The sequence below is a fragment of the Leopardus geoffroyi genome, chromosome D4 (assembly GCF_018350155.1).
Source record: "Leopardus geoffroyi isolate Oge1 chromosome D4, O.geoffroyi_Oge1_pat1.0, whole genome shotgun sequence".
Lineage (NCBI taxonomy): Eukaryota > Metazoa > Chordata > Mammalia > Carnivora > Felidae > Leopardus > Leopardus geoffroyi.
In genome coordinates, this window is record NC_059342.1 from 91949014 (window position 1) to 91976715 (window position 27702).

Below are 27702 nucleotides of genomic sequence, written 5' to 3' on the forward strand. Positions count from 1 at the left end.
AATCTCAATAAATGAGGAGTAAAAGGAAATTCCCTCAATCTGATACAGGACATCGATGTAAAATCTACTGCTGAGTTCTTTCCCCCCCGGGATCAGGGACAAGGCAAGGACATCTGCTCCCACCATGCCTAGTCAGCATTGCATGGCGAGCCTTAGACAGTGGAAGGAGGCGAGAAAAGGGAATAAGGCATGTGAACTGGAAAGGAAGAAGTGAAATTGTCTTATTTGCAGACCACATGATTATCGGTGTGAAAAATTCTGAGGACTTCACAAAAAAGCTTCTAGAAGTAATAAATAAATTTAGCATGGTCACAGGAGTCAAAGTCCATTCAAAAAGTCACTTGTATTTCTAGAGAGTAGAGGTGGACAATTGGAAATAGATATTTAAGCAGCCATTGCTAGCATCAACGATATGAAATGTTTAGAGACATATTTGACAAGATACTTGTGCACTGAACATTGTAAAGCATTGCTTAGAGGTCTTAAAGGAGGTCTCAAGAATTGGAGAGGTATACCATGCTCATGGACAAGAGGCTGCAGTATTTCGAAGGTATCATTTTCACCCAAAACTGACCTACAGATTCAGTGCAATGTCAGTTAAAATCCCAGCAGACATTTTCAAAAATAGACATTGATAACACGATCCTGAAATTTGTGTGGAAGGGTAAAGGACCTGAAGGAATGAAGAGGATGTTGAAAAAGAAGAATGCAGAGGGCTCCTTCTGTATGATTTTAGGACTTCCTCTAAAGCTACCACGATCAAAGCATTCTGGTGTTGACATAAAGACATGTAGACCAAGGGAATGGAAGAGAGTCTATAAATAGTCTTGCTTATGTGTGATCAGTTAATTTTTGACAACGATGCTAAGGTGTTTCACTGGCAAGAGGGTAGTCTTTATCAGCGAGTGGTGCTGGGATAGCTAGACATCTGTTTGCAAACAAACAAACAAACAAACTTGGACCCTTATTTCAAATCATATATAAAAGTTAGCATGGATCATAGGCATACATGTAAGATTTAAAACTGTAAAGAATCAACGAGAAAGAAAACCCTCTGTTTAAATCTTGATTAGGCAAAAATGTCTCAGAAAGTACACACAAAGTACGATCTATAAAAAAATCGACAGGTTGGACTGGATCAGATTAAAGCTTCTGCTCTTAAAAGAACCTGTTACGAAACTGGGAAGGTCAAGCCACAGATTGGAGCAAAATGCCTGCAAAAAACACACTTACATCTAGACGAGAGAAAGGAATGTTGTAGCTCAACAGCAAGAAGATAGACGGCCCCATTTGAAACTGGGCGGAAGGGGCGCCTAGGTGGCGCAGTCGGTTAAGCGTCCGGCTTCAGCCAGGTCACGATCTCGCAGTCTGTGAGTTCGAGCCCCGCATCGGGCTCTGGGCTGATGGCTCAGAGCCTGGAGCCTGTTTCCGATTCTGTGTCTCCCTCTCTCTCTGCCCCTCCCCCGTTCATGCTCTGTCTCACTCTGTCCCAAAAATAAATAAACGTTGAAAAAAAAATTAAAAAAAAAATTATCGTTAAAGAAATAAACTAGAACTCGGGGCGCCTGGGGGACTCAGTTGGTTGAGCGGCCGACTTCAGCCAGGTCACGATCTCGCGGTCCGTGAGTTCGAGCCCCACGTCAGGCTCTGGGCTGATGGCTCAGAGCCTGGAGCCTGTTTCTGATTCTGTGTCTCCCTCTCTCTCTGCCCCTCCCCCGTTCATGCTCTGTCTCTCTCTGTCCCAAAAATAAATAAACGTTGAAAAAAAAAATTATGAAACTGGGCGGAAGGCGGGCGCAGACATCTCATCAGAAAAGATGTAAGAATGGCCCATTTGCAAATGGAAAGATGTTTAACAGCCGTGGTCGTCGGGGAGCTGCAAACTAAAACCAAAAGCAGGTACCAGGGCGCACACAGGCATTGGCGACGATGTGGGGAAAGTGCCGTACGGGGTCGGCGGGACTACGAGCTGGGGCCATCCACTGGGGAAGACGGTTCGGCAGGTTTTTGTAAAGCCCATCATACTTAGCAGGGGACCCGGCAATTCCACTGGGACGTGTTTACCCAAGAGGCGTGAACGTATAACGTCCGTGGAAAGACACGTGTGAATGTTCACATGCTGCCTCATTACCCCCCAAACTGGGAACAACCCAAGCACCCATCAGCAGGGGGATGGCTGAACCAATTGTGGTTCACCCGAGCGGTGGGATCCCGCACGGCGGTAGCCAGAGTGCGCACGTGCAACAGTGCGGGTGCAGACGCGTTTCGTTAGGTGGAACACACAGACGCTAAAGATTGTATGCGATCTGATTCTATTCGCGTGGCATTTGAGGAAAGGCAAAACTAGAAAAAAGATCCCTGGTTGCAAGGGGCGGGGGGTGGGAAGAGGCACACGAGGGGCCCTTCTGAGGTGATGACAATATTCTGTATCGTGACGGTGGGTGGTTCCTGGACCACACATTAGTCAGACTCCCTGGACCGAACGCTTAAGAAGAATGAATTTTACTCTGTGCAGATTATACCTCCAAAACCCTCACTTAAAATGAACAACAAAACCCAGGAGCATTTCCCCATACAATTAAACATCCCTCAATCAAATAAATATCACTTAATCAAACGTTAGTAACATCAGCTAACATTAATGTGACAACAAATGAAACTCATGAGTGTGTGATGTTAATGTTATTTGGATGTACGGTAATATTTTTGACACCCCCACCCCCACCCCCGGTTGCAACATTTACTTTCTTTCAACGTTTTTGGTGTTGTGCCTGATTTCGCGGCAAGCGTCTCTAAGTATTTATATTTCTTCCTTACTCGGTGTTGGAGGTAAGTTCCCACTGGGTGAAGGGAGTGAATGCTTCGAGCAATCTCAGCCCGGAGCATCGCACTGTCTCCTAGAAAGCTTCAGTCTGGTATGTTAAAAAAATATATCTATATTTTGCCAGTTTGGTGGGAAACAAGAGTCTTGCTTTCACTTGGGTTTATTGAACTCCTAGCGACATCAAACATAATGTATTTGTTTGTTTCCCTGCTTTGTAGCTGTGAGAGTTTCATATACGTCTGTCATGAGTATTGCTGTTAACAAATTTCCCCTTTGTTGCTCGCTTGGTGTGGTTATGCTTTGCCGCCTTAAAACCACCCGGAACTTAGTACTAGCTGTGCGAAAGATAGCAGTCTTCTGCTCGAGCAACCTTAGGGGGCTTGGGAGTCCGCGAAGGGGAGCGGCCGGCAGGGACCACGCATCTGCCGCTGGTGTCCCGTCGAGCTGCTTTATGGGAGCTGAATGAGCCGTTCCCAGGGTGGTTTCCCACACGGCTGGAGGGCAGCCCTGGGTGTTGGCTGGGGGCCTGGGTTTCTCCGCACATGGGCCCGTCCGGGGGCTGCTTGGGCTTCCTCCAAGCATGGAGTCTGGTTCTCGGCGTATCGCAAGCCGCTCAAAACCCAGACCCACAAGTTCGCACCCACCACCTCCACCGCCTTCCCCTGGTCACGTGGTCCCAGAACCCACCTCGATTCAAGGGAGGGGACGTAGACCCCGCCTCTTAATGGGCACTCGTGGTAAAGAATTTGTGGCCATTTTAAAACTGCCACGCTTAAAAAACACATTTTGGTATTTTGTGGGGGTTCATAAAATTATGCGGGTTCTATGTGGCTGTGGACTTCTGAGCATTTTTCAGAAGGGGAGGTGTAGAGAGAGGGATGGGCAGACGTCCCCCTTCACCCTCTACCAATGCTCACCCCTGCCCAGACAGAAGCCCCTCACTATCTGGCTGGAATTGCTCTGGGCCTTTCTGTGTGTGCATTTATGTGATGTGGTTTGCGATTGCGTGGACGGCTTTTATTTAACAGGAGAAGGGACGGGACTCTTGCCGTGATTGGCTCTTTTCCCTTAGTGACCTGTCTCGGCGGTCTTCCCGGGTCAGGCCGGCTGGACCAGCCCCTTCCCGTCCAGCCTCTGCGACGGGTTTCATACACGCACTTTACGTGACGGGCCCCGGCCGGTGGGCACTTACCTGCTTTCCATCCTGTGCTGTCGCAGACGCCTCGGCCTTTGCGAGCTCCCTGCAGAGCTCAGCCCTGAGGGGGCGATGGCGGGTCACTGTGCCTGCACATCCTGGTTGTTGCTGCTGGACCGCCGCCCCCACCGAAGGGTTCCCTCCTGCTCTGGATTTATCTTGGATCCCTAGAACACGTCTCCCCTCCACTCGTACGTTGCTTGGTTCTGTTCACCATACTGCGCATACGCTCTGGGCCAAGCGCTCCCCTCCTGCCGCGATTACGGGCGACACCTTTCTGACCAGGATCTCACAGTCCAGGAGACGGCAGGCCCCCCCGGGGCACCTCCTGCCAGGCCAGCGGGGGGAGGGCGTGGCGCGTGCGGGCTGGGGCCTCTTGTTCTCCTGGAGTTTCGTTAAGCCGAGGGGTCTCTTCTGGCATAGTCGCTCTTGAGGGAGGGAAGGAGTCTGGATCCGGTGTCCATGCTGCGGACTTCAGCTACCGTTCCTGGCCCTGTTATTACAGCCCCTTGGTAGCAGGGGGACTGAGGCTCAGGGTCGGAAATGCTCGGGCCAGTGCAGCCTGCAGATTCCGGAATGTCGGGACGGTCAGTGCAGAAATGGTGCCGGCCCCCCACGGGTGCTGGATGCCCGGTAGGCCTCGGAGAGCGTCGCTGAATGAATGGGGCGCCCGCAGCCCCCCGGGCCCGCTCCAGTGACGGGTGTCGCTCGTCCATCACGGAGCCGTTGGCGAGTCCGGTCTGGAGCCGGTGCCGATCTGTCCCGCGCCCACCCTCCCTCCTCAGCTCGGCGCCCTGGGCCCCACTCCTGGGGTGCTGGGCCTGGGCGAGGCCGTGGATGCACAGGGCCCCCTGCCAGTGTGACCCCGGCTGGCCCGATGGCAGCCAGCCCGCCCGCCGGGCCTCGTGGAAGCAGGTGGGGCGGTGCGGAGAGCCTCTTGCCTCAAACACGGCCAGCCTGGGCCGTGCAGTCTGGCACTTGGTGCCATCCCTCCCTCGCCCCTTCCCTCCAGAAAGAGGAGATAAATTACCTCCGGGGAAACTCAGATTAATCATCCGGTTCCCCCTCACGCCCGTGGGCTCCGCTCCTGAGCTGGCTTCTGCCGGCAGCGTGGGCCGGCCGCGGCCCAGCCCGCCCCTCCGCCCCGCGCCATCCCTGCAGTGGGCCGGGGGTTCGCGTCCAGCTCTGCTCTCTTCCCAGCCCTTTGTGGGACGACGGGAGAGATGTACGTACGCCCCTCTGTTTCTGGAAAGCCAGATGGAGAGCAGAGGGGACGGAGCGGAGCAGGCATGCCCCCCGGTGCTCGGGCCGGCGGGAAGATTCCTCTCGTCCCTCGGTGGTGCCCCATGGGGCCCTCCCCGTGTGACCCTCCCGTGTGGCCCCAGAAAGCCCGGGGGCTTCTGCCGGCCTCCACGAGACGTCGCCTTCCCGCCCACTCCTCCCGTGGGACTCCTTCCCACGTGCTCTGACCTGCCAGCCGGCCCTCATGGGAGTCCTGGCAGACAGCAGGACTCCCTCCCAGGAGCGTGAGAGGGTGTGACTGAGAGTGTGTGTGTGAGTGTGTATGTGCGTGAGAGGGAGTGAGTGTGTGTTGAGAGTTACCTTCTGGTGGGTAGGGGCACCAGGCTGGACCGTACGTAGGTGCCCTCGGCCCAGGTGATGGCATGTACGTGTGTTTGGGCCCCATGAGGGCGCCTGGCCAGCATTTGGCCACAGCGTGGGGTGATGTGCGGGGGGCAGGTGTCCAGACCCCCGGGTCAGCCGCGGTGACGGGTGGAAGATGGGGGTCACGGTCCGGGGCAGGCCAGGAGTCACCTCCCCCCTGGGGCCCTCCTTAGCCACGCCGTGTTCCTAGGGAGGAAGCGACGTAGGTGCACGGTGGGTGTTCGGGGCCTCAGCTGCCTCCCTCCCCAGGGTATGTGGGCACGCGGTGGGTGCCCAGAGACTCAGCTGCCGCCCTCCCCCGGCCACGGAGGTGCACGGTGGGTGTTGAGGGCCTCAGCTGCCCCCCTCCTGGACCGGGACCACTGCACGCGCAGCCCCAGTGTGCCCCCTGTTGGGAGGCCCTTCGAGGAAGGGGCACGAGCTGGTGCCAGCTCAGGGAGGCTGTGCCTGCCTCTCTACCTGCTGTCCTCCGTGGGCTTCCAGAACCTGTTTGCGTCCTGGCTGCGTCACCCGCTCATGGAATCCCTGTGTCCTGAGGACTCACGCCCCCCCCCCCCGCCCCTGCCGCCCCCAGGACCACAGTTGCTGCGTGGACGGAACGCCACGGGCATCTGCTGGAGGGAAAGGACCGGCCAGGCCGCTGCGAAGGGACCGGCACCAAGTGTGGTTCTAACTGGACGGCCCAGAAGCGCCCGCTTTTCCCAAGGCCGAGCTGTAGCCTGGGGGCTTCTGGGCCCCCCGGAGGGTGGAGCAGGAGCGAGGGAGGTCAGGGTCTCCCGCCAGCGGGGCGGGTGCGGCCCGTGGGCCGGGGGCGTCCCGCTTATGAGCGAGGACCCGGCCGTTTGTGTGCGCCGGCCGAGCGAGGTCAGGCTGGGGGCGCCCCGCGCGGTGGCCCTGGCCCGCTGACCGGCCGTGGGGTGGGCCGGGTCCCCTCTGCCCTCTGCTGTCTGCAGCGCTGTCCGGCTTTCAGTTCTGACGGGTTCTTAGCTCACCCTGCCCCCCGCCACGACTGCACTTCACCCTTAGCGTGACACCATGAGGTCAGAGTGAGGAGCAGGATGCGGCCTTCCCGCTCCCCGTCTCCCGGCCCTCGTGTTGGCTCACGGAAGGAGCGCTCCCAGGGAGCCCGTCCCGCGCCCCGCAGTCCCTGCCCTCCTCCCCGCACACGGTGGGGGCGGTTGGGGGCGGCACGGGGCAGGTGCCCCGTGCGGTCCAGCAGTCCGATCTCAGGCCGGGTGAAGGGCGTCAACGCCGCTTGCGCCGTGGCCGTGGCCCCTGCCGGCCGGCATCCCGGTGCCGGCCACCCCTCGCGGTGTCCCTTCCCTTTCGCCGATGGTGATGGGGAGCCTCCGGATGGAACCCACTTTCCCCAGGGCCGTGGGGCTTGTGGCAGGGGGAGCTGGGACCGGAGCCACATTTGCCGAGCCCTAATCCCGGGGCCTCGGGAGGCCCCCCGGGGGAGGCGGCTCGAGGAGGCCCGTCCTGGCCGTCCGGTCGAGGACACAGATGCTGCATAAATAGTCACGAATGCCACGAAGCTGAGGCCGTGTCAGTGCCCCGAGCTCTTGCTTAGAAACCAGAAAAGGGGCCAGAAACACCTGACAGACAGTGTCATTGAGCACGACGGGCTCCGTGCTGGGCTCACCCCCAGGGAAGACAGACTGGCAGGGGGTCAGGGATGTCGGGGTGGCAGGTGGGGTCTCTCGGCGGGGGAGGGACGATGACAGCGAGCCCTCACGTCTGTTCCCGCATGGCACCCTCCACTGCCCATAGGGCAGGGTGGGCAGAGCCAGGCTCCAATCCAGCCCCCTCTAGCCTCAAAACTGCCTGAGTTGGGGTCCAGGGGTGCTAAGGCCCCGCGGCAGGTCCCTGGGGGCTCGAGCAGGGCGGTCGTGCTGCCCGCCGCACAACCCCAGGACTCTCTCCTCAGGGACCGTGGTGGAGCGGTCCCCGCAACACCGTGGCATCAGTGGGGTGGCGGCCGGTGAGAGCCGGGGCCTCCTGGACGGGACCAGACCCTGATGTCCGCAGAGGAGTGATGGGAGCCACCGAAGGGGGTCACGGGGCGGCTTCAGGCACAAGGAGCCCGTCTTCCCCGTGTGGCAGCGAGCCTGGCCTGCCCCCAGTTGATGTGAGCTCCAGGGCTCTGCCCTGTGGCAGCCCTGGGGTGCCGGAGGGGGAAGGACTTGGAGGCGGTCTGAGCGCATTTTCCACCCCTGCCTGTTTGCTTTGTTCCCACAGTTTGGTCACTGAAGAGGAATTTCTGTCGGAGCCTCCGAAGGCCTGTTTGTTTTCCGACCTGCTGGGCTGACCTTCCTGATGGGGCCACGGAGGGCTGGTGGGAGGAGCCTCGGCCCTGGGTTGGGTTGGGGGGGGGGGCTCTGCCCCCCCTCCCTCGCTGGTGTCCCTCGTCCTTCTTGCTTCCCCAAAGCGTAGGAGGGAACCAGTAAGGACAGGGCAAGGGCTGGTGCTGACAGGGGACAAGTGGAGCCCTGGGGGGCAGTGGCCGTGTCTGCCGGGACCAGGGGTGCGGGGATCCTCCTGAGGTTTGCAGCCCAGGGGAGCAGACCGCACACGGGCCTGAGGTACCTGAACTCACGGAAGGGCGCATCTCTGAGAGCAGCGAGGTCACCGCACGCGGGAGGCGGACGCGCCGTGATTCGGGGACCGCGTCGTGAGCTCCGTGTGGCCCCTGCCTGTGCCGAGTGGACGCGGGTTCGGGGCTGGCATGGATCAGAAGCTGTGGATGGCTCTGTCGTGGCCCCAGCCGGGTCCCAGCCTGCTGGGGCCACTCGGGGTGGTCACTCCCCGTGGCCACCCGTCCTCGCTCTCGGAATCAAGGGCGCCGGCACCCTGGTTATTTATGACTCCTTCTAGCTCTAAAATTAGACGGTTCTGAGAATTTTGAAGATGTAAACCTTGGTGGTTGTTTAGAGAACTCTTCACGTTTTCTTTTGGCGGTAACGGTGTTGACTCAAGGGTGCAGAGCGCCCGCCACTTGGCTCGCCCCATTGGGTTTGTCCGGCAGCCCGCAGACACCTGGCAGGATTTGGCCCTGGTCTCCGTTGAGAGGAAACGGTGGGCTGTGGGCCTTGGAGGGTGAGCCGTGGCGTTCTGGGGCTGGTGGCGGGAGTGGGGGCGTGGCGCGGAGGGTGGGGAGTCCCAGCACGCAGATGGAGTCCCTGCAGGAAGGGCTGTATCGTCCCCGCCGGGGCGCCGAGGGCACAGGCTGCGTGCCCCACTTCTCCCAGCAGCACTGTCTGGAACCTGGGGCCTTCAGCACTCCATGCGTGTGTCACAGGAGGGCCGCGGGAGGGCCACCGGCGAAGGCAGGGGGGCGGACAGGGGCTGCGCAGGTGAGCGCAGGGCAGGGACAGAGCCGTCCAGATCAGCGCCCGTCCTCCGAGATCCCTGAGCCCAGGGGCCGATGGAGCCGGTCACCGTGGGGGATGGCGCCGATGGTCACCTTTCGATGAGGTAAAGGTGCTGCGATGCCCCCACCCCTGCCGCCTGGCGCCTGGGGTCTGGTGGGAGCCCGTCGCCCGAGAAGGGGACCCGGGTCCCGGAGATGTGGCAGGTGGACGGGACGGCACAGGCGCGCACTCCCTGGTGAGAGAGTCGCGGAGGGCACTGCTCTGGCTTCGGGGCCCCGGGACTCGGAGGACCGAGGAAAAGGTCCTCTCCCCCGGGGCCTCTGTGACCTGGTGGAAACCAAAGGCACCTGATGGTTCCAGGTCCAGGGAGAAGGTTCGGACAGCCCACGAGCTCCTCCCCGAGCCCTTAGGACGGGGGCAACAATCAGCCGTCGCGCCGTCCGGCCGGGATGGGCAGAGCCGGGGCTTCAGAGGCAGGCTTCACCCTCAGCAAGTGTCTGAGAACACGTGTGGCCTATTTAGGGAAAAGCGAAACAGAAGGAGTGGAGCTTGAGCCCGAGCCGGACACAGGTGCCCTGTGCAGGGGGTCCGACTGTCAGGGCCCCGCGCTCGTGCCTTCTGGGCAGACATGGGGGCTGTGTGGCACCCCCCCCCGACGGCTGGCCAGCTTGGTGTCCGTGTGGCCTGCTGGCGGTGGGGCCGCGCATGCCCAGGGGGTGCCGGGCTGTGGGGTCACTCCCGGGGGCCACTTTGGGGTCTCGCGCCCTGCAGTGTGCCGGGGGGTGGGGGCAGGAGCCCCGGTGGCGTGGGGCACCCTGGCTCTGAGTCCCCAGGGGCTCTGGGCAGATGGCTTTCGGAGTGGCTGTGGAAGGTGCAGAGGCCGCCCCGTGTGGTTGGTGGCCGCGCCGGTTGACCCGTTAGCCGGCCGGTTGTGAACCGTGTCCATAGCGCCTCCGGGCCCCGATCCGGGCCGTTCGTTTCTGCTTCGGCTCGTCGGTAGGCCACTCTGTCCCGCGTTCCTTTCCAGGCTCCTGGTGCCGCCTTTTGGGCACAAAGCGCCTGTGGCTCAGCCCCCCGGGTGCTAGGACCTGGTTTGCTCCCCAAGACCCCAAGACCGCCCAGGAGTCTGCTGAACGCGGTTTTCGGCTCCCTGGGCTCCGCAGAGCCTGAGTGGGACGCGGGTGCCCGCTGCCCCCAGCGCACGGTGGCCCGCGTGCGGCGAGGGTGGCGCGGTCTCACCGTGGTGGCGGTGGCCTGGTTTTCACACTGGCGGCCTCAGGCGCCTGAGCGGGCGCTGGGCGGGTGCCGAGACGCGGCCAGTTCCCTCTGTGTCTCCACGGGGTGCTGAGACGCGCAGGGGGGAGGCCCGCCCAGCTGTTGTGGAGGGAAGAGGAGGGAGGGCTCGCGGACTGTCCGGGGAATGTGCCCCGGGCAGCCTTTGCTGGCAGAAGTCCTCTCATTGGCCTCAGCGAGGCGGTGACCTCAAGACCTTCTCCCTGGGGACGGTGGCGGGGGGGTGATGCTGGTCTCAAACCAACGGGCACCTGTCCCCAGAGCACTGTTTCCTGGCGGTGTTCTCATCCTCACGGAGGCACCGAGGACCTTGGTTTCTTAAGAAACTGCCTTTTGACAGGGAGGCTGTGTCAACGGGAGGGAAAGTCTACGGAAGTTCTGTCCTGCCAGATGCCTCCCAGGCCCTTCCCACACCTTTTATAAAACTTCAAAGTATTATTTTTTTTTTTTTAGCTCTGGCACAGGGAACCCCTGGCCGGCAGGAGGGGTGGCGTTGGGCCTGGATGGTCTGGTGGCCTTTTCAACTTGTTTAGCAGAGGCCTGTGAACATGTCCTGGAGGCTTCTGGAAAACAGCTCTCCCCCACCAGCGATGGAGAAAACAGGTTTGCGAGCTGCCCATCTGGGAAGAGCACGGCCAGCTATCGGGACGGGGGCCCTGAAAGCCCAGCCGGGATCTCTGGTCGCTCCCCTGGCCACCGCCCGTGCTGGAACTGAGTCTCAGAGATGAGCCAGAACTGCGTGCCATCACTGTGGCAGGTGAATGGGCGGCTGGCACCGGCCGTCCCTTCCCACGGCCCGAGTCCAGGTCTGGGCTCTGCCAGCGCCTGAGCCCGATGTCAAGTGGACAGACGTCCGGCAAGGGTTGTGGGCAGCCTGTAGGACGGTCGCCAGGGCCGCGAGCTTCAGAGGTGCCGCCCCCGCCGTGCGAGGGGGTGACCGCGCCGTGTGGGGGGCTGGGTCCTGGCAGGAGCCGAGAGCCACCCAGGGAAATCACAGAGGCCACAAGAGGCAGTGATCCTGTCCACGAGCGGAGGTCAGTCTGGACCGAGAGTGTCCTGGGTCCCCACGCTGTCCCTTCCTCCGCCCACCCCTGCATTTCCTTGGTTGCAGAGACAGGAGTCTGTGGCAAAGCTGAGTTGTGCAAACGGCCGCTGGTGGCAGAAGTCTGGGATCGAGGTGACATGGTGCCTTGCAGGGAACTGAGGGCGGGGGCGTGCTTCGTGCTGGAGAAAAGCAGCTTCTTCTCCTTGCGGCCCCGGTGTTCTCGGAGCCTGGCCCGGGCTGCCGCCTCCCCCATCCCAGCCCGTCGCCGTGTGGGGTGCGTAGCCCACGGGATGCCCTCTGCACCTGCCGCTGCCCTGGACGCTCCCCTCCGGGCCTGCCCTCTCGGGCACGGGGTCTCTGTCAGGGCCTCGCTGGGCAAGCACTGAGGCTGCCCAGCCTCTGGGGCCCCGACGCTCTCCGGTGGAGGCAGTTGGCTGCAGGATTCCTGGGATGCGGGAAGGGGAACTGATGCTGGGGGTCCCTTCTCACCTCCACATTCTCCACCCTTGTTAGGAAAGTGGGACTTGCCTTTGGAGCGAGCCTCGGGCATGTGGTGAGCCCTCTGGGGAGGAAGGCTGGGGAGCCGATGAACTGAGTAGTTGAGGAGGGCCCAGGATCCGGGACAAGCCTGCGTGAGTCCTCTCGGTGGGGGCTGAGTTTTTAGTAGCAGGTGTCAGAGTCTAATCCAAGTTGTTACGAACATAAGGACGGATGTATTGGCTCATGTGGGCGATGGCTTCAGGTACAGCTTGATCCAGGAGCAAAAGCAGTGTGGCAGGAGTCTGGCTCTGCTCGCTGACACTCCCCTCAGCCCTGGCAGAGGGCTGCCTGAAGCTCCTGCTTCATGGTCCCCAGTGTGTGGGGCCAGCAGAGAGGAGAGGATTCCTCCTTCCCAAAGGAAAAGCCCCAGGATGGAACTTTGTTGGCCTGGGCCAGTGTCTGGTCCACCAGGGCACCGACCATCTGGGACCAGCTGGTGCTGTGCCCTCACTGGCCTGGTGGCAAGGGCGGGGCCGACCCCCTACTCCCTACCCCCACCCCCATCCCCACAGGGAGGTGCTGGGGCTGGGCTCCCCTAACCTGGGCATCGCCCGCTGTGATGTGGAAAACGTTGGGGTTCAGAGCCTGTGGCCGAGAAAGAATTCTCGAGACGTCTTCAGTGCAAAAAGGTGGCTTTATAAAGCACGCGGACAGGTCCGTGGGCAGGAGGAGCTGTGAGAAGCGACTGCTTACCCACCGCCAAGTCGGGAGGGGGCTGGGGACAGCACAGGCCTCCAAGGGATTTGGGAGCAAGGTTTCCAGGGCCCCGAGAGGGCTCACTATTGTTGGGGAAAGGTCACGTATTACCGTTTAGCAAACCCTCAGTCATGAGACCTTTCAGATGTGTACCAGGGGACCATAAGCTTGGAGTCTGATTTGCTACCTCGTATCTTGGGGGGTAGAGGTGAAGGAAGTTTCCGAAGGGATTTTTACGCGATAAAGGACACTTACAGGATCCCGGAGGTCGGGATGAGGTCAAGCTAAGATCGCCTTTTGCCCTTAGCGAAGTGTCATCATCGAGGCAGCTGGGCTCCCGGAGGGCGGTGACTCTGCCTGTCCCGGGGACTTGTCCAGGGGCTGGACGCAGTGAGGAAATTTAAGGTTTTCCTTCTGACTCTAAGTTGGAGTTTGTTTTCTCCGCGGGGACTCCCGGGGCCTCTCGCAGTAACGTGAGCTGAGCTTTCCGTAGGGAGCCGCCTTTGTTTGGGGCAGGTGTGTGGACAAGCCCGTGGTCCTCGCAGCCTGGAGGTCCCTGCTCTTTCTGATGTGAAGGAGGGAGGCCACGTTCGGGCCCGAAGGCCCTGGGGCACCGCTGCCCTTCTCGGAGGAGCCCCCGCCGGAGGGCCAGGAACTTTCCGGAAGGGAGGCAGGGACCTGCTCCTCCCTCGTTCTTGGTTCTGCTCTGTCTTGTAGGCAGAGGTCTTCTGGGGGCAAGCGAGAATTGCATCTTTGCTGTAAACAGTTATGGGAGAATGATGTGTGAATCGGGTGACAAGGGGGATAAAACGTGCTCAGGGCGCGTGGGGTGTGCGGGCTCCAGCAGAACCCATGCACGGTCAGTCTGTGTTCCACCACCAGGGGGGTCCCACCGGCCCCGCAGCTGCCGGTGGATGAGGGAGCCGGGCAGGCGAGGGTTCGTTCCTGCGGCGGGAGCTGGGCTGGGAGCATGGCTCTGGGGGCCGCAGTGCACGTCCCCCCAACACCCGGCGTCTGAGCTGGTTCTGAGCCGCCTCCAACTCCCCTGAGCCCTCCGGGCGCTCCTGGGAAGGTGGGGGTGCCCTGTGCCGCTCCTTCCCTGCCTGTCTAACCCCACACCTCCCTTTCTTTGCCATTTCAGCTCAGCCAGCAGATCTCCTGAAGGTTCTAGATTTTCACAACTTGCCTGACGGAATAACAAAGACAACAGGTTTTTGTGCAACGCGGAGATCTTCCAAAGGCCCAGATGTCGCTTACAGAGTCACGAAAGATGCTCAGCTCAGCGCACCTACCAAGCAGCTGTATCCTGGTAAGAGACGGGCGTGTGTGTCCTCGCTGGTGGGTGGTGGTGAGGGGATGTGTGTTCTGGTGGAGGGCACGGCTCTCCCCTCCTGCCTCCCGCCAGGGCGCAGAGCTGGAACCCCATGTGGCGGGAGAAGCACCCTTGATTTTCCAGGAAGCTCTTCTGAGGAGGCCGGTTTGAGCTCGTTATAGTGAAAAAACCCAGCAGCCATCACATGAGCCCTCACCACCGAAGGTGGGGGCGTGAGGCCTCATCCGTCCCCCTCGCTGTTCCAAGCAGGTGTATCTCCAGCTGTAGACAGACTGCCAGGACCCCAGGTGCAAAAAGGTGATGGACGGTTCTCCGGTGAGGTGGAGAGAGACCCAGGGTCATGGGAAAGGAAGCCCTCGCACACAGAAGCTTAATTGGGGGCAGTGACATTGAGAGACGCATGAATCGAGCATCACGGCTCCCAGCAAGAGGGTGCAGACTTTTAATGAGAGGTGATTGCCAAGCGCCAGGCCTCTGCTTTTAATGACGCGCCCGGCACGGGGAGCGCCGTTGGCTGCTAAGATGTGGCGTCCGAGTCGTCCTGGTCCCCTGGCTGCGGACCAGTGTGGCGCCCCCTCCCCATGCCCCAGAGTGAGTTCAACCCTCTGGGCTTATCTGGCCTCGGGGAGACAGCCAACGGTCGATAAGCTCTCCCCCTGCCTTAAAGGAGCCCTTTTCGCTTCGGGTCCGAAAGGGGCCGGGGCGCCAGGCAGATCCGTTCACCTTAGGAGACGCTCTGTAATTATTAGAAGACTGGGCGTCATCTGTTTGGTGACCTGGCTGTGACCCCGACCTTGGGCGGCCCTTTGACAAATGGCGGTGTCTCTGCTCCCGCGTCCCCCCCCCCCTCCCCCCGGGTCCCGAGGGACACATTCTTCCGGGGGCTGCTGTCTGCTCCCTGGACCCCTTGGACTCAGCCGGCCTTTAATCTGTGGGCCCTTAGGAGGCTGTCCCTGAGAGAGGCCGGGTCGGCCCTTTACAAGAAGGTCACTCTGGGTAGATGAGGTCAGCCAGGGACACCGCGTCCCCTGCGGAACCGTCAGGAGCCCACCTCTGGGTCAGGGCCCCCTCGTGCTCCCGGCAGACAGCCGCAGGGGCCTCCGTGCCCAGCATCCCGGGAGCACTGCCTCACCTTTGGGGCTGTGCCTAGACACGCGTCTTAGGATCGCCCTCGTTCTCGTCTTCGCCCAGAAGCTGCCTACATCCTGCCCCACGTCCCCTGCCCCAGAGAGACTTGGGGGGCTGGGACCAGAGAAAGGCTCGAGGCGGAGCGGTGGGGGGCTTCCCCAGGCCCCGGCGGCTGCGCGGAGCGTATGTGATGCTGTCCCGGCGTAAGGCCTCCTGGGGAAGCCAGGTGGGCCGCCTGGGAGGTAGCCTGCCGGACGCCCGGCTCGGGGGGTCTCTGTCACGACAGACTCCCGGGGTTTCTTTCCTTCTGTCTTCCCGGCCTCCTTACGTCACGTCAGAGAGATCGCAGGGACCTCGGAATAGAGACTAATGATCGGAGGCCTGGTCTGAAGTCAGGAGTGAGACACGGCATGGTTTTCAAGCCCTCGTTTTCCCTAAGCTCTCCAATTAGTAACTTGATTACACAGTTAGCGTTTAAACGCTCTGACGGGGTGCTCTGGTTGCGATTAGCCTGTGGAGTCGAAGGAGCCCAGACAGAGCCAGACAAAGCTGGGGACTTGCCTCGGGCTGATCTGAGCAGGGGTTTCTGTGGGGTCCCTTCTCTGAGTGTGGAGCCGCTGCGGTTTGCTGACCCCCGTCAGCCAGAGCGGCCCAAGGACGTTCTTCCAGGTCCGTGTCCTGTGACCGTGGCCTCGGATGTGAGGAAGCACACAGCTTCTGTCCCTTCTCGCGGAACCTCTGAGCGAGCCCGACGCCGGACGTCCTTTCCGCTGTGATGCCCGCCTCCCGGGGCGGGGGACAGCGTGGCTGCTCGGAGACGCCCGGGTCAGCTGGGCCGGCCGTGTGGTCCGGTGGCCACGTGCACGGTTTTAAACGTGTCTTAGAGCAGAGGGAGGTCGACGTCCAGGTGATTACTTCCATGAGGAGAAGGCCCCGGACTTGTCTGCGGCGGGCCACCTGGATCCTCTGGGGAGCAGTGGCCCCTTCACAAGCCGGTGGCCAAGGCTCGCGGGTATTTGGGAGCCCTGGTGGGGACTCTTCCCCCGGCGTGGGCCAGACACGGGTTAACCCAGGTGCCCGCCTCGCCCGGTCATTTATTCTGCGGCTACGTACGAGCCTTCCGCAGTGCAGGCTTCTCTGGGGAGCCCGGGTACCGTCGGGGGGGGACCGCAGGCGGGCAGCCCGGTGCTGTGTGCACCTGCTAGCCGGACAGAGACTCCTCCCTGACCCTCAGAGGTCTTCCTCGTCTCCTTGGGCCCAGGGGTCTGGGTCCTGAGGTCGGTGGACCCGGGACGGCAAGCGGGGACCTGTCCCGGCAGTTGGCCCTGGGTGGCCCTGATGCCGTGTAAGCGGTCTATCGGGATTAAGGCAGAGCCCAGAGCTGTGACGCTTTGGGAGGGGCAAGCCGGAGAGGGTGGCGCTGCTTGCCTGGGGGTCCCCAGGCCTCGCCACTCTCTGCTTGCAGGAGGTACACCGTGTCAAGGAAGACAGGCCCGAGACCCTAGAAGATACCATCATGGATCTCCCGTGAACGCAGGAGACCAGTGTGTCCCATCAGGCTGCCCCCGCTTCCTGGACGGGCATCTGCCCTGGGGCCCCAGTGACAGGGGCTCCTTCGTCCATAGAACCAGCTCGGCCACATCCACCCTGTGCCCTCTGAAGGCTTCCGGAACATGGCACGCTTCCTCATGATCACGGGCCCCCTCCTCTGTTCTCGTGCCTTGGATTGGGGTCCCCTCTCCATTTTGTCCTCCACCTGGTACCCTCGGGGCCTCTGAGACTCCCTTCATGTTCCGGATCCGAAGCAGGGGCGGGGTGTCACAATGTGCCCCCACCCCCTTTGGCCTTCCCCCCCCAGACCTTCCCTCCTGGTGGGCTTGGGGCTCCGGATCAGCCTCTGTCCAGCAGAACATCCTGTCCGGGAGTTGTTGGCGAACGAGGATTCAGTTTAATAGTGATGCCCTTATTAAACTCCTACTGTATACTCTGACTGCCCCCGTGCCTTTGGGCCTCGGCAAAGTAGACAGGAAATGACTCAAGGAAGTCATCCCTTAAGGAAGTCATTCGTCTGCCCTCTGTCTCCACTTTGGGACCGCCCCCCCCCCCCCCCCACCTCCCTGAGTTGGCCTTTGGGGGCTGGTTGGTTTCACCGGTCGAAGCAACCACAGCATCTTCCTGTTGGCTCGCCCTGGCAAGATCTCCGCACCCTGGGTCCTGCAAAGGTCACAGAGGCTGCAGCATGCAGTTTTCCTGCCCGCCCCTCCCCCCTTGGCCTGGTGCCCTGGAGGTCCCCTTGTCCCCAGCATGTTACCCTGCAGCTAGCTCTCTGCTCCAGTGAGCAGAAGCAGGGGCGGTGGCCTGGCCGTGCAGCTCTTCCGTCAGCAGAGGGCGCTCACGGATAGCTTCTGGGCTGGACTCGGCCCCCACCCCAGCCCTGCCGCCCCTGGGACCTTGGGGCGGCTGCTTGACCGGGTTGCCATCCCAAGGAGCGGTGGGTCCGATAGCAGAGTCCCTCTGCGTCCAGGTCCGTGAGCCGGGTCCACAGCCCCGCGTGACGCTTCTCACCCCCGTCAGTCAGGGTGTGGGTGCCCACACCTCTCCGGGTGCCGCTCCTTCCGGCCGGTTCCGCAGAGCGTTTCTGCGTGGCTCTGCTGTGTCAGGGCCAGCCACGCTCTCTCCACGCTCCGGGCCCTGTGCAGAATTGCGGGCTGTGCCACTGTCGCGGCCAGAGAATGGCATGTGCGAGTGGGGAGGTCGGGAGCGCACGGAGCGGGCCTGCGTGCACTCAGCGGGCCGCGTGGGTCTGGCTGTCAGTGACCTTGTGTCGTTTCCGTCCTGAGGTGTAAAGTGTGTTTTCTGCCATTAACATACAGGCTTGGTTTTTTTCTTTCTTTTTTTAAAAGTTTGGGTTGAAGTCCTTTGATTTCTTTCTCCCTTTCTTCTGGTTTGCATATCAACCGGGAGATGGCAAAAAGTATGGTCCCTGCTTCTCGCCTTCCTTTCCCCTGCCCTCTCTCCCCCTCCCTCCCTCCTGCAGGCACCGAATGAGACACAACCTGCCAGGTCCAGCTTTAGGAACAGTGATGCATCTGGAACAGCCCCTGCTCAGAGGAAGCTGACATTCTAGGAGGTTCTAATTAGGATTTATACGCAGATGTGTTGAGGAACTCAGGAGATGACATTGAAGGCTCACAGCTGGAAGGAGCAATCAAGTTTGCCTTTACTGAGCTTCAAAGAGGATAGGCTCGGTCACGTGGTGATAGGGAAGGGCTACAGGAACAGTTTGATCAAGGGGCAGATGTGTAGCAGATGGCTGTGCACCACCATATGCGTCCGAAGTTGCCAGGTCCCGAGCTGGTCTGTTTGCAGAGCTGCGGCTGCGTGCAGCTGAGGGCTTCCTGACTGCCCTCTTCCCTCTGTCTTCTGTTACAGCGTCTTCATTTCCCGAGGACTTCTCCATTCTAACCACTGTGAAAGCCAAGAAAGGCAGCCAGGCCTTCCTGGTCTCCATCTACAATGAGCAGGGCATCCAGCAGATCGGCCTGGAAATGGGCCGCTCTCCGGTTTTCCTCTATGAGGACCACACAGGGAAACCAGGGCCAGAGGACTATCCCCTCTTCAGGGGCATCAACCTGTCGGATGGCAAGTAAGTGGGCACCGCTCGGCAGCCCAGTCCCGCCCCCGCTGGAGGGTCAGGGCAGGCCGCCGAAAGCCTGCTGGCTGCTAAGGGACCTCACGGCAGGACGCGCTTTATAAAAAGCAGGGTAGTGCCAGATGCGCACAGGCAGGCGCCAGGCAGAGGGAGGACTGGGCTCGAGTCTGGAGGCCTGGGTCCTGGTCTCGGGTCGCCCTGCGTGCCTTTGGGGAACGCTTTCTTCTCCCTGGGCCTCTCTGCTTCCCCTTTGTAAGATGCACTGAAGTATCTCAAATGCCAGGCTCCTGGTCTCAGCAGGGACGTAAAAAATTGTGTGGTTATACCCGAGTCCTTCCAGAAAAGATGTAAGATACCCTTAAGGACACAGACACATCAGAGGCGGGAGCACTCGATTTAAAAAAAAAACGAAACAAGAAAAGACAGGTCTTTCCAGAATTCTCTGTCGGGGGCATACTTCCACCCTGGGAGTTTGAGAGTCAGCTCGTCCGTGGCTGACACGTCTGAGGCCCTGGCGTGATCTTCGAAGAGCCTCGGGATGTGGTCCCTGTGCTCCTCGCTGACAACTTCACACGGGCCCACCCATCCTCCCCCTCCCCTGCAAACGCAGTCTTCTCCAGCAGCCCGCAGTCTGCCGGAGGGTTCGGGGGGCTCTCGCGAGGCAGGGCCACTGTGTCTGCCTGCCCTTGACCCGCTGGAGAGCCCGCGGAAGGTTCCAGAGCCCGTGCCCGGGGCTTCCCAGGGAGCTCACGGGTGCAGACGGCTGGCCTGGTGAGAGGTGAGAGACGCGGAGACCTCCACGGCCCGAGCGGACCTCCCAGGGCCACGCCGTGTGGCCGACATCTGCACCCAACCTGGTCTGATGGCAGAGGCTCAGCTCGGAGCTGCCCGGCCCCGCCCTGACGGTGCGGGAAATGGCCGTTTGCCGCAGGGTCGCCTGTGCTGGCCTTCCGCGACACGGGCCCCCTTCGCCCGCTGGGCTGTCTGTTTCCCTGCAGGTGGCACAGAATCGCTCTCAGCATCCACAAGAAGAACGTCACCTTGATCCTGGATTGTAAAAAGAAGACCACCAAGCCCCTCGACCGCAGCGACCACCCCGTAATCGACGTCAACGGCATCATCGTGTTTGGAACCCGGATCCTGGATGAGGAAGTGTTTGAGGTGAGACGGGGGAGGGGAGGCCGGCCCACGCGCCCCCTGGGCCCAGCGCTGGCGGGTCGTCACTGCTGGATACGGCCGCCGCGGCTGCCCGGCTCCTCCTCGGGGACGCCGGCATCCCAACACGGCCATGCTTCCATCGGCCGAAGCCTCTACTGTCCCGGGGGGGTTGTGGCCTGTGGGAGCGGAGAGGCCCCTTGAGGACAGCAGTCCCCAGCCCCATCCAGGGGGTCCAGGGACAGGCTTGGGAAGGACACGGGCTTCGGTGAGCGGGGCCCGAGGCTTGTGGACGCATGCACGGCCCTGCCTTCCGGTATCTTCGGCCGTTCTGGGGAGGGGGCGGCTGTGACCGGGTGGACTGGGGGCCAGAGCCAGGCCGGTGCACGGGAGCTGCCGGAAGGCACGAACCGTGCCACCTGCGGCCCGGAGCCCAGCTTTCCGGGAGAGCGCCTCAGGGACGGGGAAGGGACTGAGCGGAGCATCCCACGGAGTTCCGCATCTCTGTCCTCCCAGATGGGGGTTCAGCGTCAGGGCGTTAAAGCACTCTGTCCCACTGGTGACCAGGGGCAGGTGACCAGGGGTTTCCAGATGCCCCGGGGGAGCGCAGTGGCACCACCTGGGGACCTTTTAAAGCACAGACGCTCGGGTTTTGCCAACTGAGGTGCTGGGGCGGCAGGCCTGGGATCAGTCTTCTAGAAGGCCCTCAGGAGACCGGTGGCCCCTCCAGCTTGGGCGACGTGACAGCCAGGACCCCTCCGCTGGACGTCTTTTCTTTTATGTTTTGCTTGGGCTTTTTGTGGAGGAGGAGGTTCAGCTGCCACCAGGGCCCCGTGGCTGGAGCGTGTTTGGAAACGGCCGTGCTGGATGGTCTCTGAGGGCTTTGCCAGCTCTCGGGGTTCGCCCGTGGGGCCCCCAGAGACGGGAGGATGAGGCGGCATCTCCTGGCGGGACTCCCCAGCGCCAGTGTGAGCTCCCTGCTCACACACTTGGCCGCGACTGAGAGGTCGGCTCTGTGCCCACCACCCCTGTGCTCCCCCCTGAGGTGGGGTTTCCGGGTCGGTGCATCTGCTCCGTGACTTGGAGACCCCCCCGCCCCCCGCCCAGGGCTGGACGGGTGTTGACCGGATCCGGGGCTCTGCGGGGGCCCCCGGAGGGCCAGAGAACACACTCGGCCACTTCCGTTTCTGTGCCAACGGCAGTGCCGTCTGCTGCCGATTCCAGGCTCTTCCGGCGGGGAGGGCGGTCACACTGCAGCTTTGAGCAGGCGAAGAACGTGTCCAAAAGTGTCATCCTTCCGCAAAGTCATAACGGGGCGTGTGGCATCACCGCAAAACATTCGGGGACGGACGGCGGCCGGTCCGCTTCAGGCTCCCCGGGGCCACGCCCCCTCCTCACGCGCACGCTGGATCTGGGGCCTCAGGCAAGTGGCTCTCGCATTTCCCGGCCTCGGCTTCCCCATCTGTGCAATGGGGTCACGGATCGTGAATGCAGCCGCGGCAGAAGTGGCCTGAGGTCGCACGTGATAGCGCGTGTCACGCCGTGTCCCTCGGGGTAAGCGCTCGACGAGCGTTAGCTGCTTGTTCTCGATTTTAGTTCAGCGCCAAGGCAGGTGCGGGGGGGGGGGGGGGGGGACAGAGCCCAGGGGCATCGGACGCGATGCACCAGCAAGGAAGGACCCGAACGGCGGCCTCTACGGGAGGATGGGGCGGGAGGGTCCGCAGAGGGAGGGCCGGGGAGCCAGTGCGTGCAGGCGGGTCCGGGGGCCCTGCGGGGTGCGTCCCGGGACGGCAGGGTGGGGTGGGGCCCGGAGCCTGCTGGAACCGCCAGATTCTGCAAGTTTCGGAGATACACCCTCTGGGCGCATTTCTGACCAGACTTGCCCAGAAACCCGGGATGAACTGTGAGACAGCCGGGGCCGTGAGCCAGGCGGGAGGCGACTGTGGGGTCCCCTGGGGAGCTGGTGTCAAAGGCACGGGGGCCACACAGACTGGGTTGAGCTGTCGCCGGTTCAGGTCGCCTGCTGGTGGCAGGATCCGGGTAAAGCAGATGAGCCACAGGACGCTCGTTTGTGTAATGGGGTCCCGGTAGCAGCACCTGGGGGGGTGTCGGGGGGGGCTTCCCTGGGCTCACCTATCGGAGCCCTGGCTGTGGGTGCCCGCTGGGCGACGGGGAGCCAGGGCGCTGGGACTACCCATTTCTCGGTTGGTTAGGAAGTTCTGGATAACCGGAGGCGGGAAGTTGTGCCGAGGGAGGGCAGTGACCACGCGCGTTTGAGTTCATTCATCGTGCGGCGGCTTTTCTGTGCTGGGCAAATTCTTGGTGATTTCTCGTGCCCTTTGTGCGTTCATGGCGTAAAGATCCGGAAACAGGCTTTATCTCTCTTTAAAAAAAAAAAATGATCCTAAAACCAATATTGCTTCCTTGATATCCCGACCGAGCCCAGAGGCGCTCAAGAACACGAAATACCGAGACTCCGCGGCCGTCGGGAAGGGCCGGGCGAGGCCAGGGCGGGGGCAGAGTCCCAGCTGCACCACCGTGCACCAGCTGGGGGACGCCGGGTGAGTTGCCTGGCCCCTCCGAGACTCGGGGTCGACCCCGTTGTCACGCGTGCGCGTGAGGCAGTGCGGGGCTCGCGGCGCGGCCGAGGACAGGCCGTGTTCAGTGGCAGCGGCAGCTCAGGAACCCTTGCCGTGGCACTCGTTCTGAGCGGGAGGGGCTGCCGGGGTCGCCAGGGCTCGTGGGCCACGCACGAGGTGTCCGTGCCCTGCGGGAGGTGGTCCCCCAGACCTTCCCGGCTGGGAGACTTGCTCACGTTGGAAAACGTGACGTGTCTTCCGCAGTGAGGACCGTAGGACGCAGTGGTGCCACGCTGGGATGGAATCCGTGTGAGATGCCTGCACCCGCCAGGCCACGGCGGACCACACTGACCCGGACCCTGGGCCGTCAGGGGCCAGGCCGTGCCGAGGCCCTCTGGCCCTTTGTCAACACCGACCAGCCAGTGTGCTCCCCGTGTGGCGGCTCGGGGTGGAGAGCTGTCCCTTACCTCCGCTTTCCCAGACTCCCCTTGCAAGTTCAGTGCCAGGACCCCTGCCTTAGAGACCAGGGCCTCCAGCTGGGCAGGGCCGGCCGAGGGCGTGCAGGCCTGAGCCCCGGGCCCTGCGCTGGCCCCTGCCTGCACGCCGCCGTCTCGGTGCCCTGGGGGCGTGAGCTGCCGGCTGCTGTCCTCGCCTCTCGGGCAGAGTCCTCTGGCCAGGCCGGCCCTAGGGAAGGGTCAGAGGCGGGCTGGCCTGGCCACTGCCTTCCACCCACCTAGTAGGTCCCTGCCCGCACGTTCTCAGGAGGAGGGTGAGCCCACGGGGCTGCTCGGGGGCACCGTCCACCAGAGGATTCCTGGGAAGTTCCGTGTCCCGTGTCCTCTTCCTTCCCCGGGATGTGCCTGTGTCCTGGGACCAGCAGGCAGCCGGGCTCCCGGGGCATTGCTCCTGTCCCCCGAGGTGGAGTGGGTGCCGGGCAGGCCGAGGGCCCACTGTGGGGAGGGGCTGGGGAGCTGTTCTTCCAGAGGAGTGGTGCTGCGGCCTCCCCGTGCAGAGAAAAGTCTTGTTTTCGTCCGGGGCTCAGGAACGAGCTTTGTGCGTTTGGAAACACACACAAGAGTGCCAGGGGGAGCGAGTGCGTCTGGCAGGAGGTAGGAGTGGTTGTTTCCTTCAGTGGTAGAGCTGGGAGGGAGGCCGGCCAGGTCGGCACTGGCCAGCAGGGCCCCGCGCCATCACCCGCCGGCGTGCTCTGCCCTCCCATCGAGCCCGGCCACTCTGGGGACACCGGCACCAGAGAGGCTGCATAACCTGGAGAAGGTCACCCAGCAAAGCTACAGCGGGGCAGGGCCGGCCCCCAGATCTGTTGTTGCCCAGAGTACGTGACAGGACGCTGTCGCAATGCACAGCAGGTGCCACACTCCCAGCAGCCCCTGCGTGTCTTTAGCGACCCGACCAACAGAACTGGGTCCTCAGAAACTGGGTCACGACCTTCCCCAGCCAGGGTGAACCCCCGGTGGCCCAGACGATGCTGGTGGGTGCTTGTTCCCTTGGCCCCACACGGGCCCGAGGACGTCAGAGTCCCCTGACCTGTGGGGTCTGTGAAACCCCGGAACCTTCCAGGAAGGGCCAGCGCAAACTGGGTTTGCAGGCTGCCCCACCTGCCCAGCACCCTCCCGGCCCCGTCTCTGAACCGTGCGGAGGGCCCAGCATGGCCCTCCCCACCCTCAGCTCAGCTGCTGTTCCAGAAGGAGGGGTCAAGGGGTGGGGCTCAGCGGGGGTCGAGGGAGGGCCTCTGTGGTAGGAGGACCCTCCTCTCCAGGAGGGAGGCCCGCCCCAGGGGACAGGGAGCCAGTGAGCTCTGGGCCAGGAGCCAAGTCTGCTTTTAAAGCTGCTGAATGTTTCAAGGGGAAACGAGACCAAACAGGCTGTAAACTGGGGCTTTCTCTGCAAAGCTCCGGGGGCCGGCGGGAGGAAGATGGCTTCAGACCCGAGTGACGGTCCTCGCGTCTGTCTGCCTGCCTCTCGTCTGGAAAGACCAGCGATTTACCTCATCCCTGATTCCCATTTTCCAGAGGCCCGGCTTTTCCACTGACATGTTCTTTCCTGGAATTCAGCTTTTCTGGGGCAGGAGCAGGGCCTCCGCGGAACAGGGCTTCCCCAGCGATGCCCAGGGTGGCCTGGGATTCCTCCGGGGAGCACAGAGCCACCCTTGCTCGATGTGCGCGGGTGCTGGCCTTGGGATCTCGCCGGGCTTGGCGTCTGAGGCCTGGGTCCCCGTGCTGGCTCTCGCCGTCCCAGCCGTGAGCTCTGCAGCCGTCCCGTCACCTGCCACAGGGGCGCAGGCGAGGGACCCAGGGCTGGGGAAACCACAGTCTGGGGGCCTCTGGAGCCACCAGACTCGTCATGGGGCAGCAAGGGGGGAGTCAGAGAGTGAAGAGATGCCACAGGGACGGCGGGGTGAGCCATTCGCGTAGCCTGGGACTGCTGGAACCGGCAGGGGCCCCCGTGCCCTGTGACCCTGGCGACCGTTTGCAGGCCGCCTGGCCCTGCTGGATCCGAAGCCCCTCCCTGACCGGTGCTTTCGGTCATTCTGCGTCTGTCAGCCTCCCCGTGGCGTCGTCATCTCGGCCCAGATGTCTCTGCAGAGTGGAACCACGGACACGTCCTAGGGTGTGCTTTTCCTGTCCTTGGAAGGTGGCCGAGAGGGGCGCCCTTGTGGGGCTGGCGGGGCCAAATCCGCGTTGGGTTTCAGGCGCCAGGTGGACAGACGCGCACGCGGTGGGAGGGGAACCGCCCGAGGCTCCCGGCTCTGCTGGCGGTTGCCGGTGTCTCCCACCCACGTCCCCACTGGTTGCCGGTGTTGAGGGGCCAGTGCCCCTGCCCCCCACCCCTGTCCACAGCGTCAGGCCCGGCGGGGACCGCGGCTGTGTTCCCCTGCTGCCAGAGCGAGGTCCGGGCCGCCCCAGACACGGCCCCCTGGCCTCTGCACGGAGCCTGAGCTGTGCAACCGTGCGGGCCGCTCCGACTTAGCCCGTCATGACCCCCGACGGGCTAGACCCCAGGGCTAGGTCGAGGGCCTGGGGGAGAGGGCAGCTCAAACCCGCGCTTTCTGACCGCAGATCGCATGTCCTGGACGGGCGCCCAGCAGGTGGAGCCTGGAAGGACCCCGACCCTCCAGCACGTCCGCTCCCGTTCCCGCCTGCTCCTTCGGGCCCCTCTGGCTTCTTCCTGGGAGCGCCCCCCTGCCGTCCGGCTGTGTGAGGGGACAGCCCTGTGCCCCCAGAGGCGGTTCTCGGGCTGACCCCACAGGATGTGGGGGGACATGAACAAGCAAGGTCAGGGCCTCTTGACTGGGTCTTCAGCTCCCCCCACTTCCCAGGGACCTTCCCTAATTCCCGGAAGGGCAGCGATGTTGGCGTCCCCACGAGTCTCCACAGTTTGGTGGCTTAAAAATACAGAAACTTATTCTCTCCCGGTTCTGGAGGCCAGAAGTCTGGCCTCAAGGTGTCGGCAGGGCTGTGGTCCCTCCAGAGGAGCTTGGTGGGGGTCCCCCTTGCCTCTCCCAGCTCCTGGTGGCCCTGGGGTTCCTTGGCTTCTGGCCACGCCCTTACAGTCTCTGCTCCCATGCGTACACCCCTTCCCCTCTTCTCGTCTGTCTGCTCCTTCTAAGGACGCTTACTGGATTCAGGGCCACCCTAATCCAGGATGGTCTCATCTCGAGAGCCTTAACCTTGTTACATCTGCCAAGTCCCTGTTTCCAAGTAAGACCCCGTTGGTTCTGGGGGTTAGGATTAACACTTGGAGCTGTCTTCTGGAGTCGCTATTTAGCCCGTTACCCAGACCAGTACGGAAGGGGGTTCGCCCATCAATTCCCGTAGGACACGTGTGGGTCATGACAAGCTAGTCCCTGGGCGTGGTTTCACACTGAAGCTTTCTTGGGCCGTTCAGTCGGGTCTGGCCAAGGAGGCAGGATGCTAAGGTTTTCCCGGCTGGAGCGGGTGGTCAGGGGCAGTCCTGCGCGTGGCTCCTGGCTTGTCTGGGCGCCTGACTGGCCAATGAGGACAATGTGCAGGGAGTTTGGGGTACATTTCTGTGTCCAGTTCAGGTCCGGGAGGGGCTGGGCAGGGGGCAGGCGTGGGCCTGGATTCTTGCCTGGTGGCCAGCAGCCTGCAGGCTGGGGGCCCGTGACCAGCTGGGCGGCGGGTGGGGTGGCTGCCTAGCGGAGGCTGGCAGGAGCAAGGGGGCGGTGGGTCTCAGGCTGATGGCCACGCCAAGGGGCTCTCGTGTGGGATTGTGCGTCGAGGGGTCAGGGGTGTTTGGGGTGGGGACCGGGCTCTGAGGATGTGCCCCTGAAGCTGGCCTGGGTCATGCCGGCTGCTCTCATGGTCCCTGTCGAGCCGAGCAGCTGGGGCAAGTGTCTCTACCCGGGGGTGGGGGGTGGGGGGCGAACTAGGAGGGGTCAGAGAGACCCCGCGGGGTCGGACGGGTCTCGCTTCTGTCCCGCGTTGTGGGACCTGGCATTTGCTGCGGCCTGGCCGGAGAGGCCTTCAGTTTGTTCCGTGGAATCCGTGAGCGCAGGACCCCGTCCGGGCCCAGGGGGCTGATGCAGTGTTGGGAGCCCGGCCTGTGGGATGTCCTTCTGGTGTGTGGGTCCCTGGGGAGGGCCGGCACCAGGGTTCCAGGGAGCGAATGTCATTTCGCGGTCGCCTGCGGTGCTGCCGCGGGTACGGGCTAGGTCACATCAGGGGAGGGGAGGCGCATCGGTGGCTCTCCTGGAGGCGCAGGGCATCGCGGCCGATGCTTCTGGACGCAGGTAGCGGGCCAGGGGGGCCCAGGAGGGCCCCCTTGCCCAAGCTGGGGAGCCGCCCGTGTGGGCAGCTGGAGGGCAAGGGGGGTCCCGCTGTGTGCGGGGGGTCTTTTTCTTGGCCGCCGCCAGCTGTCGGGGGGCGTGGGGAAACTTCAGCCTCGCCCTGGCCCCCACGGACCCCACGCACGGACTCGGGTGGGCCTGGGACCCCAGGGCGAAGGTAATGCCTGACGAAGCCCCCAGCGCCGGGCATCAGTCCACCTCCAGGGTGTTGTCCGAGGGCCCCGGATGCAGGCGCACGTGTGGCCGTGACTTGTCAGACTCCCCCGACCGCAGCGGCAGGGGGTGAGCTGCTTGTATCCAGACCGTGCCTCCGGAGAGAGAGCCTCCGGTGCCGGAGGGTCCGCGCGTGCGCTTGTGGGGTGCCCCCTTCCTGAGCGCGTGTCCCAGCCTTGGGG

The 27702-nt window shown here is 62.6% G+C and overlaps 1 protein-coding gene across 2 annotated transcripts in view; it reads left to right on the forward strand.

The window, feature by feature from the left end:
• COL5A1 (collagen type V alpha 1 chain) overlaps positions 1 to 27702 on the forward strand; it is a 150573-nt gene that overhangs the window by 22884 nt on the left and 99987 nt on the right. For both annotated transcript variants that reach the window (XM_045468354.1, XM_045468355.1), the window contains exons 2-4: positions 13774 to 13941; positions 18526 to 18739; positions 19744 to 19906. In XM_045468354.1, coding sequence (XP_045324310.1) covers positions 13774 to 13941; positions 18526 to 18739; positions 19744 to 19906 — 545 coding nt within the window. The remainder of the gene's footprint in view (positions 1 to 13773; positions 13942 to 18525; positions 18740 to 19743; positions 19907 to 27702) is intronic.